The following is a 13,072-nucleotide window of genomic DNA, read 5'->3' on the forward strand; positions in this document are numbered from 1 at the left end:
ATACCAATAATTACTTATAATTCTATCACTTTCTTCCAATTCTTTAATTGCAATTGACTTGAGTTTTTTTTTTTAATGAGGTGGTTAAATAAGATCTACATATAAACAATTTTTCAGTAGATATGATACATAATATAATTCAATAATATCATTTGATTCATATAGCCGATCCCATCTAATAAAACAAGACTTTATTGCTCTTGTTGTTGCTTTGTTCAATCAAAAAGTGCCTTTCTTTCTGTTGCAATATAATGACTACTTTCTACATTAGTTTGAAATATGAACTTTAGTCAAATCAATATTATTTTACTATTGTTTTCTCTCCCTCTTTTTCTACAATGAAAGTGATGGTTTTGTTTTTCCTCTTGATTGAGTGAAATTATAAGGTGCTGAAACATTATTGCCAAATATAAATATATATTTAATATATGTTTCTTTTGCCAAAATTTTGAGTCGTGACGGTGGTGATGCATTATAGATTATGCTGTGCTATATCTTCCTATGATGTATCATGTATGTATGTATATATATCTAGAACTTAAGGAGAATGCATATTGATTTAATTTAATTTGTTTATTTATCATTATAATAACAAGAAGACAATAATCAAATCATTCATTAGATTCAACATGTGGAATTTAAGCCCATTACTTATAATTGATAGCAATAATAGAATTTTCATCATTGTTCAACCACCAACTTGATCACCTTCAATATTCATTGAAAACAACATGTGTATTTATAATACATGTACTAATACTAATCAAGTTGTAAATTAAGTAAAATTCTTCTGAACATTTTAACTATGTCCATATATATAGATTCATTTGAAACATAACAGCTATAATTGAAGTCTCAAATCAAATAATGTATACTGATTAGCAAAATTTTCATGTACAAGTGTATGAATATGATATTATTATCTACATAATTTCTTAATAATTATATATGTTGAGAAATGAAACTCTGGTTCTAATAAGTTGCCTTTCAAGTTGCTCAATTCCTGAGTCCAAAATCTTAATCCATAATTCCTGAATGATAAATTAGAATAAATTATAAAAATTTAATTTATTTTTATTTTTTTATTTAATTTTTTTTAAAAAAATATAATATAAAAAATATAATTATAAAAAATTAATAAAAATAATAAAAAAATAAAAAGTAAGTTAAATTTTTTATTAGTATTTTTGTATTTTTTTATCAAAATAAATATAAAATATATTAATTTAAATATTCGGTATTTTTTATTTATATCTTATTTTATCAAACACAATTTTATATTTTTATATTTATATATCTCAATATCTCGTACCTATAAATAACTACAAGCTAGCCTAAGTGTGCATGAAATCAGAAATCAAAATGGTTATTCTAATAATTAGCCATTATAATTTTGTTGGCTACTAGCGGCAAGATAGATAACTTATGCTTTAAAGGTGTTTTTTTTTTTTTTTTTGTGGGAAAAAAAGATACATTTGAAGAAGATATTTTCAAAGATGTTATTTTGTGGGCATAATTTTAATGAGTTAATTTATTTTTCTTTAAAAAATAAAAAGGAAAAAAAAAAGTGCAAGTCAATATCCTAATTCATATATATATATATATCTATATATATGATGAATCATACACGTTACATACACGCATAATTTTTAATTTTTTTTCAAAATATATTTATCTTTTTTGTCAACATAACACGATGTGTGTTCAATTATAAGGAATCCGGAACCATATCCATATAATAAAACTCAAATCTATCACAGTAAACCAAAGAATAATATAAAAAACTAATGCCATCTCATTTTGTATTCGACTGTTTATTATGCCTTTAACTTAAAGCATTGATTCTAGTTAGTAGTTAACATCTACTCATCCCAAAACCAGATGCATCGCACAAATATATAATACAATAATAATAATACAAGTAATTATCATTCGTGAATAATTTTCTTCTTCTTGAATAATAATAATAATAATAATAATAATAATAATAATAATAATATATTATTATTATTATTATGTTCTTCCTGCACGCTATGTTCCATCAAGAATGCAAGAGTTACATTTCCATAATGTTGGGATGCATTATTGGCGGAGCCATTGGAGACAAAACAAGGACTGTGGAGAGTGGAGACCATCAAAAAGTTAATTCTAAGTTCTTTAATTTCAAGCATTGGGGCCTTCAATGAATATGGTTGAATTTTATGGTATTTTTATTGTGGTGTTTAGATTGTTTAACATACTTTTAAAAATAAAAAATAAAATATTTAAAATAAAAATAAATAAAATATTTAAAATTTATTAAATATTATTTATTTGTTTTTTAATAAATTAAGTATAATATTAAAAATATATATAGCATTCACCTATCTATATATAAATACAAAAATATTATATGCATAAAAAAGTTTGTCATAAAATTAATTATTATATATTTATATGTACACATTGTTTTATACGGTGTATTTTAATTTCAACATATATATATATATATATATATATATATATATATATATATATATATATATATAATTAATTAATTTAATAATTTTTTTTATGTATAATTAGCATGTTTGTTATAAATCATTAAATATAGGGAAATTAAAGTAAGAGTGCGTGCCCTTTCTCTTAGCCATGAAGAAAATTAGTTGCGGATTTATGGGACATGTTGCTATCATTCAATAGTGATCATGCCACAAATTTCACTACTAAAACTATTAACTAATTATTTTAAAATTTAGCCAACAAATATTCTAAAGATATTAACCAACATATGAAATATAAAAGTTTGTAATAAAAAAGTAAAAATTTAATTTTTTTAAATTATTATATAAAAATGTATATGTACTAAAAAAACCGTTACATAAATAGTTTATTTTAATTAGTGTTCTTAAGGCATTTGTTGCTATAAAAATCTATAATTTTGCACTTGTTATCATGTATTTATTTATCTTTAAATTTATGTGATGTCTCAAATAAACATTAACTTGGAGTGTGCAAATAACATTAATATGTGTTTTTATTATAGACATGTATGTTATTAGTATATATTATAATTTGCTTAATAATTACTTTTGTCTGTAAGTTAATTCAAAAATTGCCAACGAATTATAACTTAAATAATATAGTTTTTTTATCCTCATTTAAAAATTTTGAATTCGAGTCTCACTCCTAACTTTAAAAAAAAAAAATTCATTCAACAATTTAAGCATGATCTTGAATAAGAATAAAATAATAATATATGCATATAATGATTGGTACAAAAAGCATTATAAAGTAAATTTAAATTATTTTATACTTAGAGGGTAAATAACAAATAAAGAATAAATGGTCAAATTAATTCTTAAAAAATTATTTATTTTTTAAATTCGTCTTCAAAAAATTTTTTAAATCAAATTTATCCTTCAAAAATTTTTAATTAGTCATGTTAGTTCTTTCGTCATTTTCTTTATTGATAGTGTCAAAATTTTCTAATGTGATACGTTAAGTCACATTCCAATACATACTTAAGAGTATTAGTTGACGATTAACATAATAAATTTATGAAATTATATCAAATCAAAACCTAATTGAAGGAAAAATTTGAGACATTAGAATCTCTCAATTTGGGATTGATTTGATCTAATTTCATAAACTAATTATGTTAACAGTCAATTAGAATTATTAGGTGTGTATTATGATGTTATTTAACGTATCACATCAACAAACTCTTATGCTATTAACAATGGAAGTGACGGAAGGACTAACATAACTAATTTTAAATCTTTAAATGACGAATTTATTAAAAAAAATTTCGAGAACTAATTTAGAGAACGAATGATCTTTTAAAGACTAATTTGACCATTTACTCAACAAATATATTGTACTTTTTTTTTGTGTCTAAGATAGTAATTTCATTACTAGAAAAAGGTCCATTAAGGACTTACATGCACCAAGGGGTAAATATGGAAAAGTTCCACCAACATAATTTATTTAAAGTTTATTACTTGAAGAAGTATGAAGAATTGGTAAGGTTAGATCATCCCCTTCCGTTCTTGTTGCATAGCACGGGCTTCTTCAACACAAAGGGATGGAGGCTTCCTGTACCTATCGAAGATGAAGCTATTCTTGGCCTTCCAAAGCTGCCATAGAAGGTTTGTCGCTAGCTCTACTCGATCTGATTTGTCACTGAAAGCTTCCATTTTTTCTGTAATTTCTTTCCAACATCGCCAAGGGTGTTCATCTGGGTTTGGAATGGGGAAATCCACTAAGTGCCAAACTTCCAACGAATCAGTGTAATACCACAAACAATGGTGGACTGACTCTTCTGCCGAACCACACCAAGGACAGGTTGAATTCACTGTTTCAATTTTGACACTAATTTTGAGCTTTACCGGTAAGGCATTGTGTAGTAATTTCCAAAAAAAGCTTCTAATTTTTTGTTAGCTTTTCGAATTTCAAATGCTAGACCAAAGGGTTTCGAGTGGCATTGTTCCGGGAGAAACTCAAGCAGCGGATGATTGAATTGAAAAGCAATGTTGTACCCAGACGCAACCGAGTATGCACTAGTTCGGTTCAGCATCCAGGTAACCTTATCTTCTCTTCCCTGGATATTTGTCTGTAAAATAGCTGTTGCTATTGTTGGGCTGAATGTCTCTGTTATTTTTTTGTTGATTCCACTGGCCATTTGATTGAATTAGTTCAAACACCCATTTTGGAGCATGATTTGAGATTGGGGGTAGGATTAGGAGTAATAGCAACAAAGTTCATGACCCAAGAATCTTCCTTAATTCTGATTGATCTGCCATTTTCAACTCCTCAGAGAATTTCTTTTTCCAACACCTTTCTGCTTTTTATGATGCTACGCCATCCCCAAGAGGGTTTTGATCCTGTCTCAGCATTCAAAAATGTGAAAAATCTAAAGTTTTTGCTTTTTAGGACCTTGTAGATTAACGAATGAGGTCTTGTTAAAAGCCTCAACCCTTGCTTTGCACAGTAGCCTAGTGGCTATAGATGGCGCCTCCATTAATGAAAGGAAGGGGTTCGAACCCTGCCTTTAGCATTTTGGATTCTAATGGCCTCTCGGGTGGACTGGTGGTAGCATGAAAAGAAGGGGTAGAGGTGCATATTTTACGTCAAGAGAGCTTCTTTATTCATTTCTCTTATAAGAGTCAATAAGGTGGACAGCAATGGGAGGCTATAGGAGTATACTTAAGCATGGAAGAGCGAAGAAGAGAGGAACAATCTCGTCAACTACTGCAAGTCATGGAAAACAGCAGGGACAATATTATAGTTCTTGGTGATTATAATACTATCCTAGCTAACCATGAAAAGGAATGAGGTAGACCTAAATTGAATACATCTATCCAAGCATTTAATGACTTTATTAATGAGGGTAGACTATTGGATTTGGGTTATGAGGGGGAGAAGTTCACTTGGTGTAATAGACAATTTGCTGGTAACTTGATTCGAAAAAGACTTGACAAAGTGTTGGTCTCTAAAGATTGGAGAGAAGAATTTCCCAATACTTATGTCACTCATTTGAATGATATTGGGTCTGATCATAGGCCATTGCTCCTTAGCACAATGAGACTTGAAAGAAGAGCAAAGAGGAGATTCCGGTTTTAGAAAAGGTAGTGCGAGAAATTTGAAGTGGTGAATTTGATAAAGAGCTGTTGGAAACATATAAATATAGGGTCTTCCATGTTTAGAATAGCTAGAAAACTCAAGCTATGCAGACACAAATTGGTGGTGTGACAACAACACTCTAACTCCAATTTCCAAAGTAGAATCTCTGAGTTAAAGGGCCGATTAGAAAACGAGAAAGAAAAAGTTGATCAAGCCAATCCGGTGACAATCCAGTGTTTGGAGGCAGAAATAGAAGATGAATTAGAAATGGAAGAGAGGTACTGGAAAGAGAAATCAAGAGTTCAATGGCTTAACTGGGGGGGGGGACTGCAACACTAAATTCTTTCATTCTAAGTTTAAGACAAGAAATCGTAAGAATAAGATCCATATGTTAGAGGATGAAGAGGGGCATATAGCAACGGATACAGAGGGAATAGCTTCTATTGTTCAGAATTATTTCACAAAGCTATTCTCAACCAGTGAACCGACGGACCTCACAGAAGAAATTTGTGATATTCTACCTAAGATCAATGCTACCACCAACCGTATGTTAACCAGACCAGTCACAGAACAAGAGGTTAAAGCTGCTACTTTTCTATAAACCCATTCTCAGCCCTGGTGATGATGGTTTCACGGCCAAGTTTTTTTACTTCTTCTGAGAAACAATTAAGGAGAATGTGGTACAAGCGGTCAAGAGCTTCTTTGCTGGAGGTAAACTTTTAAAAGCTTTTAATCATACAAATATCTGTCTTATTCCGAAGATTGAAAATGCTACCTCTATGACACATATTAGGCCCATAAGTCTTAGTAGTGTTCTCTACAAAATTATTTCTAAAATTCTGGTGCACAGACTACAGTTGGTCATGAACAGAGTTAGTAGTGATTCCCAAAGTGCTTTTATCAATGGTCGTTTGATTAGTGATAACGTTTTGATAGCACATGAATTTATGCACTTTTTAAAGAATAAGAGATTTGGTTAGTATGATTTGGCTCTGAAACTGGATATGAGTAAAGCGTATGACAGGGTTGAATGGTCTTTTCTCTGGGAGATAATGAGAAAATTTGGATTTTGCAACAAATGGATTAACTGGATCAAGGAATGTGTGATGACGGTTTCTTACCCTATTACTGTGGATGGACAACCTCATGGTTTTTTCAAACCATGTAGGGGATTGCGACAAGGCGACCCCTCTCCCCATATCTATTCCTTTTTTGTGTAGAGGGATTATCCCATCTGCTTCACAGAGGAGAATAGAGACAAATTTTCTGGATTGAGACTAAATCACAGCTGCCCAAGACTCAGTTATCTATTTTTTGCAGATGATTCCATCCTTTTCTGCCGAGCCTCTGAGGAAGATTGTCATCACAGTCTTATCAGAATACTGAAGACATATGAGGAAGTAAGCGGCCAAGTGTTGAACCTGAATAAATCATCTGTGTTCTTTAGTAGGAATACCACGGAACCTACTCGAGATCACCTAGCTAATATTCTCCTAGTGCCTCATATGGGGAATCAGAACAAGTATCTGGGACTCCCAGCAGTGATTCAGAGGTCAAAAAGAGTTACTTATAACTATATCAAAGACAAGATAAACCAGAAACTCCAGCTATGAAAAAGATCTCTCGTCTTTTGCTGGCAGAAAAATCTTAATTAAAGCTATCATAACAGCGATTTCGATTTACACCTTAAGCTGTTTCAAACTACCAGACACTCTACTAGAAGAGATTCAAAAAGTTATTATGCAGTTTTGGTGGGAACAAAAAGATACTAAACAGAAGATGCATTGGGTGGAGTGAAAGATAACGTGTAGACCAAAATCACAAAATAGACTCAATTTTAAAGACATGCAAGTTTTTAACTTTGCAATGCTTGCAAAGGGTGGAGACTTTTAACAAATATATTGTACTTAGATCAACTTGTATTTGTAAAATGTAAATTGTATAGCTTTTCCTTTTTAGTATTACTTTAATTTTGATCTTGTAGCATGAAGAAGTTTCACGTGCTGTTGATTGGCCCCTAATTAGGTTCAACACTTTGCAATCAAGAAAACAAAGTGCATTATCATTCGATTAAATATTCTATACTTTTTTTTCATAAATAATTTTCAATAATCTTATTTATATAATAAAAAACACAAATATAATATAATGATAGTGGCAAGCAAAATCATGATTCTGTGTCTTTAGTTGTTATAATATCTATATTAAAAACCGTACTAATTTAGTATTGAAATAATATTATTCTCTTTGCTATGTTTGATTGTTTGGAAGAATCTATCTCCATTAACTTAAAGCATACCTTTACCAAAGTAGGTGACTAACTCAATAATAGTTAATAAAGATAATTTTCTTTTTCTTTTTTTTTTTTAAACCAAAGATTGTCTTGTTCACACTAGGTATACATTAAAACTTTTTGTTAAGAAGTGCTAAGAGCACTTGTTCAGATCCTTAATTGTAAAATATTCTTATTAAAAAATAAAAATTTTATAGCTTTTTAATGGTGGTTTTATAAATTTTAACAATTCTCTTTAATAACATCTTTAAAACTTTATTATGTGGAATGTGGATATGCCACTAATCTAGTTTAGTGCATGACTTATTGTTAATAAAGGAGACACCCTGATAAAACACCAAAAAGTGAAGCTAAAGTAGATAAAGGAATATTGAGAAGAAAAAAAAAATATCCTTTTTTTGAAAAGATTTAATAAGTTAGAAATAAAATGACTGATTTTTTTATGTACAAAAATATTATATTATGCGTATATTATCTACACTAAAAATCGGTAACTAAATTATTTATTATGTATTTTTGTATAAATATATGTATTAATTTATATACTTCTAAAGTTTATATTTTAATATATATTTTATATAAAGAGTAAAGTATCGTTTTTGTCCCCAACGTTTGGGGTAAATCCTATTTGTGTCCCTAATGTTTAAATCATCTTATTTGTATCCCTAACGTTTGTAAAAGTGATTCAATGTTATCATGCCGTCAATAACATACCATGAGCGCTTTAGTTTGAGTTTTAAAAATCTCTTCTTGAAGTTAGAATACAAATGTCTGGGATAGAATCGATGATCTACTCCGAAAAATAGCTCATCAAATGTTGAAACTAATTCCTACAACATTTACATAATTCACTTTTCTAGGGATATAATTGAATCTAAACACAAATAGTGGGTATAATATTAAAATCGACCACATCCAAGTGAGACATAATTGAGAATAAATACATTCAAGTGAGAATAATTGAAAAATATAATATGATTTGTTAGTATAATTGATAGTAGGATAACATTGAATCACTTTTATAAACGTTAAGGATACAAATAGGACGATTTAAATGTTAGGGACACAAATAGGACTTACCCCAAACGTTGGGGACAAAAACGATACTTTACTCTTATATAAATTATTAATTTAGTAGTTAATTTTTTTATGTACATATAATATAATTATTTTGTGTATTCACTTGAAATTTAATGTTTTATCACTCTAAATTAAAATATGACTCATAGTCTCATACTTCTAATAAAAACCATATTCCATCTTAAAATACTTAAATAATGAATTGCAAAATAATTACACACCAAAAAAAGTTAAAGAAATATTTTTTTTTCTTCAAACAAAAAAGAAAGATAAGATTCCATTTCCACCCTATAAATAAGAGTAAACAAGAGGAACTAAAAAAACCGTCTTCCAACAAATAAAAAAAAAAAAACAGAGGAGCTTTGTTTCACTCACTCCATCACTGACTCGCTCTCTTTCTTTTGTTTCTATGCTTCGAAGTGCAAGAACCGCTGCAGTGATTTCTTTGTTCTATGCTTTCAAATACATGTTTAGTATCACTTCTATTCACAAGCTTCCATTTCCCTTTAAGTGAGAAATATTTAAAAAGGAATTAAAAAAAAAAGTTACTTCTCTGTTAGCAAGACAATTCACATAACTCTTAACACCCTTGGAGCAATGGATTCATTCAGTTTCCATAATCTTCAAGCCGAGAAAGCCAACGCGATCCTTAAGAATCGAAAGCTTGGAAGGATCACAGGCATATTACGCTTCCTTGAGGTGTGTTTTGTTCTAGTTTTGATCTCAAGGCTCTCTCTACACCTCCCGGTTGCAGTTAAGACCTCGAGTGAGTACTTTAGGGACTTGTCCATGTTTGTTAACAATCCTCGGTTCGTTTTCCTCATTGGAAACGCAATAATCATCGCTCTTTTCGCTCGGTCGGGACAGTTTTCGGCTCAAGTCTCTAGAAGAAACGATTCGGAGAACGATCTTTACCAAGAAGTTCTCTATAATGCAACAAAGAAACAGAAAGTTCAACAGCAAAACCTAAAAAACAGAGCAAAACAGGGGACAGATATAGAGGATTCCTTAGAAAACATCAAGAATCAAGAAAAGGAGGGAATAAAAAGTGAGGATAGCACAAAGAATAAAAGAATTAATAGAAGCATGGTGAAACACGAAGAAAATAATGGAATCTTTTCAAGAAAAGAAGCGAATTTCGGCTTAAGGAGCAAAGGAATTGATGCTGGAAATAACAAGTGTGATGTAGAGAAACAGAGCATGAAAACAGGGGAAGTGAATAATTTCTGGGAGATGAAGAAATATAGAAGGTGTCAAACAGAGATTTTTCACCGTGTGAATCGCGCTGAACAACGACATGGCGATCTACGAAGGTGTGAGACAGAGAAGAGAATCAAAGCTATTGCACATGCTTCTACTAAGGAGGAGGAAGAAGAAGAAGAAAGAGCTTCATACCCTGAAGATACCATGAGCAATGAAGAGTTTCGCTGCATCATTGAAGCTTTCATTGCAAGACAACAAAGGCTCCGAAGAGAAGAAGATTACTCTCTAGCTTGAAACTATTTCAGTTCTGATCTTAAAAATAGGATGGAAAAAGGGAAGATATTGTAGAAACTAAAAACTATGTAAATAAAGTGAAAAAAATGTATCAGTAGGTTATCAAGGGTGTTATAGTGTATGAGTAGGTTGTTAATCATGTTTAGAGTAATGTGATTATTTTTTCTCCACCTAGTATTGATGTGTATATATTGTATAAATTTCGTATAATACGAGTATGAGTAAGAGAATTAAAGCATGTTTTATGATGGTAAATACTTTGGTTCCTTAATTACAGATAATGAATTCGAGTATTAAAAATGAAAAATTACATTATATCAATTCAGTGTCATGTCATGAAGAGGGTCTCTGATTCTTTTACGTGCAATAAGAGCATGCAGCTAAGAGCATTTCCAAGAGCATATGTCTTTCTCTATTTTGGGTTGAAAAGGAACTATTTAATACCTGTGTCTCAAAATCTTGTCTAAAAATCTTGTTATATTCTTTGATGCCAAAGTTGCCAAGTGGGTTAACAAAAATTCCTGACCTAAGGGGAAAGGAACAAAATTACGTGGACAAAAGCATTTCCATTTTGAACAGCCACTTAGCTTCTATTTAAGTGAGGAGAATATTGAAAATAAAAAGGTATACACAACATGACCGCACATAGCTGGTGTGCCCTTGACATGCAAATTAGCAAAGTCTAACTTTAAAAGGCCAAACTTTAGGTGTATAACAAAATCAGTTATAACAATAACAAAGTCTTGTTCTATTAGGTGGGATTGGTTATATGGATGAAATAACGCTATTGACCTTTATCATATATTATATCTACAAAAAAATCGTTTACATGTAAATCTCGTTTGACCACTTCATGGATGGTCTTCCTCTGCCTTTCACCTCTTATCCATCTTTTATCTCATTCACCCTCCTAACTGTCTGTTCTGTCGGTTTTCTTCTCACATGTCCAAACCACTTGAGACGCGATTCTACTATCTTTTCCACAATAGGTGCCACTCTAACTCTCTTTCTTATATCTTCGTTTCTTATTCTATTCAATCGCGTATGACCATTCATCTATCTCAACGTCTTCATCTCTATCACACTTAACTTATGTTTGTGCTCCTCTTTGACCACCCAACACTCTGTACCATAAAGCATAGCTGGTCTGATAGCAGTGCGATAGAATTTACCTTTAAGTTTTAAAGGCACTTTTTTGTCACATATGAAATCAGACGCACTCAACCATTTTGACCAAGTTGCTTGAATCCTATGATTTACATAATATTCAATTTCTCCATTATCCTGTATGATGCACCTAGAATACTTAAAACTTTTAACTTTTAACTTTCTGTAAGATGTTTTCTCCAATATTCACCTCTATATTAGGGTTTTTCCTTCGGCAGCCGAACTTACATTCCATATATTTCGTCTTATTACGGCTTAGACGCAAGTTATATACTTCTAGAGCTTCTCTCCATAAATTCAACTCCTTATTTAGGTCTTTCTTTAACTCTCCCATAAGGAATATATCATTGGCAAAAAGTATGCACTATGGCACAGGCTATTGGATATGCTCTATGAGTACTTCCAAGACTAATGTGAAAAAGGTATGGACTTAAAGATGATCCCTAGTGTAATCCTATACCAATAGAAATTTTCTCTATTACACTACTTTAAGTCATCATACTAGTTGTAGTCTCATCATACATGTGTCTAATTGCACAAATATATGCGATTATTACTCTTTTCCTTTCCAAAATCTTTCGTAAGACCTTCCTTGGCACCGTATCGTACGTTTTTTCCAAATCAATAAACACCATATGTAGATTTCTTTTATTACTACGATACCTTTCTATCATCTTTCTTAACAGGTATGTAGCTTCAGTGATGAATTTTCCTGGCATAAAATCAAATTGGTTCTCTGTTACTTGTGTCTCTTGTCTCAGCCTCCGTTCTATCACTTTTTTTCCAAAACTTTATGGTATGACTCATGAGTTTAATCCCTTTATAGTTTCTGCAACTCTGTATATCCATTTATTCTTGTAGATAGGTATCAAGGTGCTCTTTCTCTACTCATCTGACATCTTCTTTGAGCTTAAAATCTCATTAAAAAACTTGATTAACTAACTAATTTCTTTCTCTCTAAGGCTCTTCCAAACTTCAATCGGAATATTATCGGGTCCTACTGCCCTTCCATTTTTCGTTTGATTTAGAGCCTCTTTACCTCGAAATCTCGAATCATTCGATAGTAGTCGAAATTTTGATCTTCTTTCCTCGTGAATAAAAGTCCAAGGCTAGAAAGAGATTTCTGTCCTTCATTAAATAACTCGTAGAAGTAACTCTTTTCACCTTTCACTGATCTTCTCATCTTGATCCAAAACATCTCTATCTTTATTCTTTATGCACTTAACCTGATTTAAGTTTCTCGTTCTTTTTTCACGGCCCTTTGCGATTCTATATATACATTTTTCTCCATCCTTCGTGCATAAAGACTGGTAGAGACCCTCATATGCTCTTGTTCTTGCTTCACTTACAGTCACTTTTGTTTCTTTCTTAGCCGTCTTATATTTTTTTTTCAATTATCTGCGTTGCGGCACAAAAACCACTCTTTAAAGC

At 30.9% G+C, this 13,072-nt stretch overlaps 1 protein-coding gene across 1 annotated transcript; it reads left to right on the top strand.

Moving 5' to 3' along the window:
* The first annotated feature begins 9,299 nt into the window (after positions 1-9,299).
* On the top strand, positions 9,300-10,729 carry LOC112758779 (uncharacterized). Its single transcript, XM_025807528.3, has one exon. It carries the CDS (start codon positions 9,575-9,577, stop codon positions 10,472-10,474), a length of 900 nt encoding a protein of 299 aa, XP_025663313.1. The 5' UTR covers positions 9,300-9,574; the 3' UTR covers positions 10,475-10,729.
* Positions 10,730-13,072: the final 2,343 nt, after the last annotated feature.

This window comes from Arachis hypogaea, chromosome 16, assembly GCF_003086295.3.
Source record: "Arachis hypogaea cultivar Tifrunner chromosome 16, arahy.Tifrunner.gnm2.J5K5, whole genome shotgun sequence".
NCBI classification, from domain to species: domain Eukaryota; kingdom Viridiplantae; phylum Streptophyta; class Magnoliopsida; order Fabales; family Fabaceae; genus Arachis; species Arachis hypogaea.

What these genes read in the sequence shown, in the direction of transcription:
- LOC112758779 (XM_025807528.3), top strand. Translation starts at nt 9,575, where the DNA reads ATGGATTCATTCAGTTTCCATAATCTTCAAGCCGAGAAAGCCAACGCG.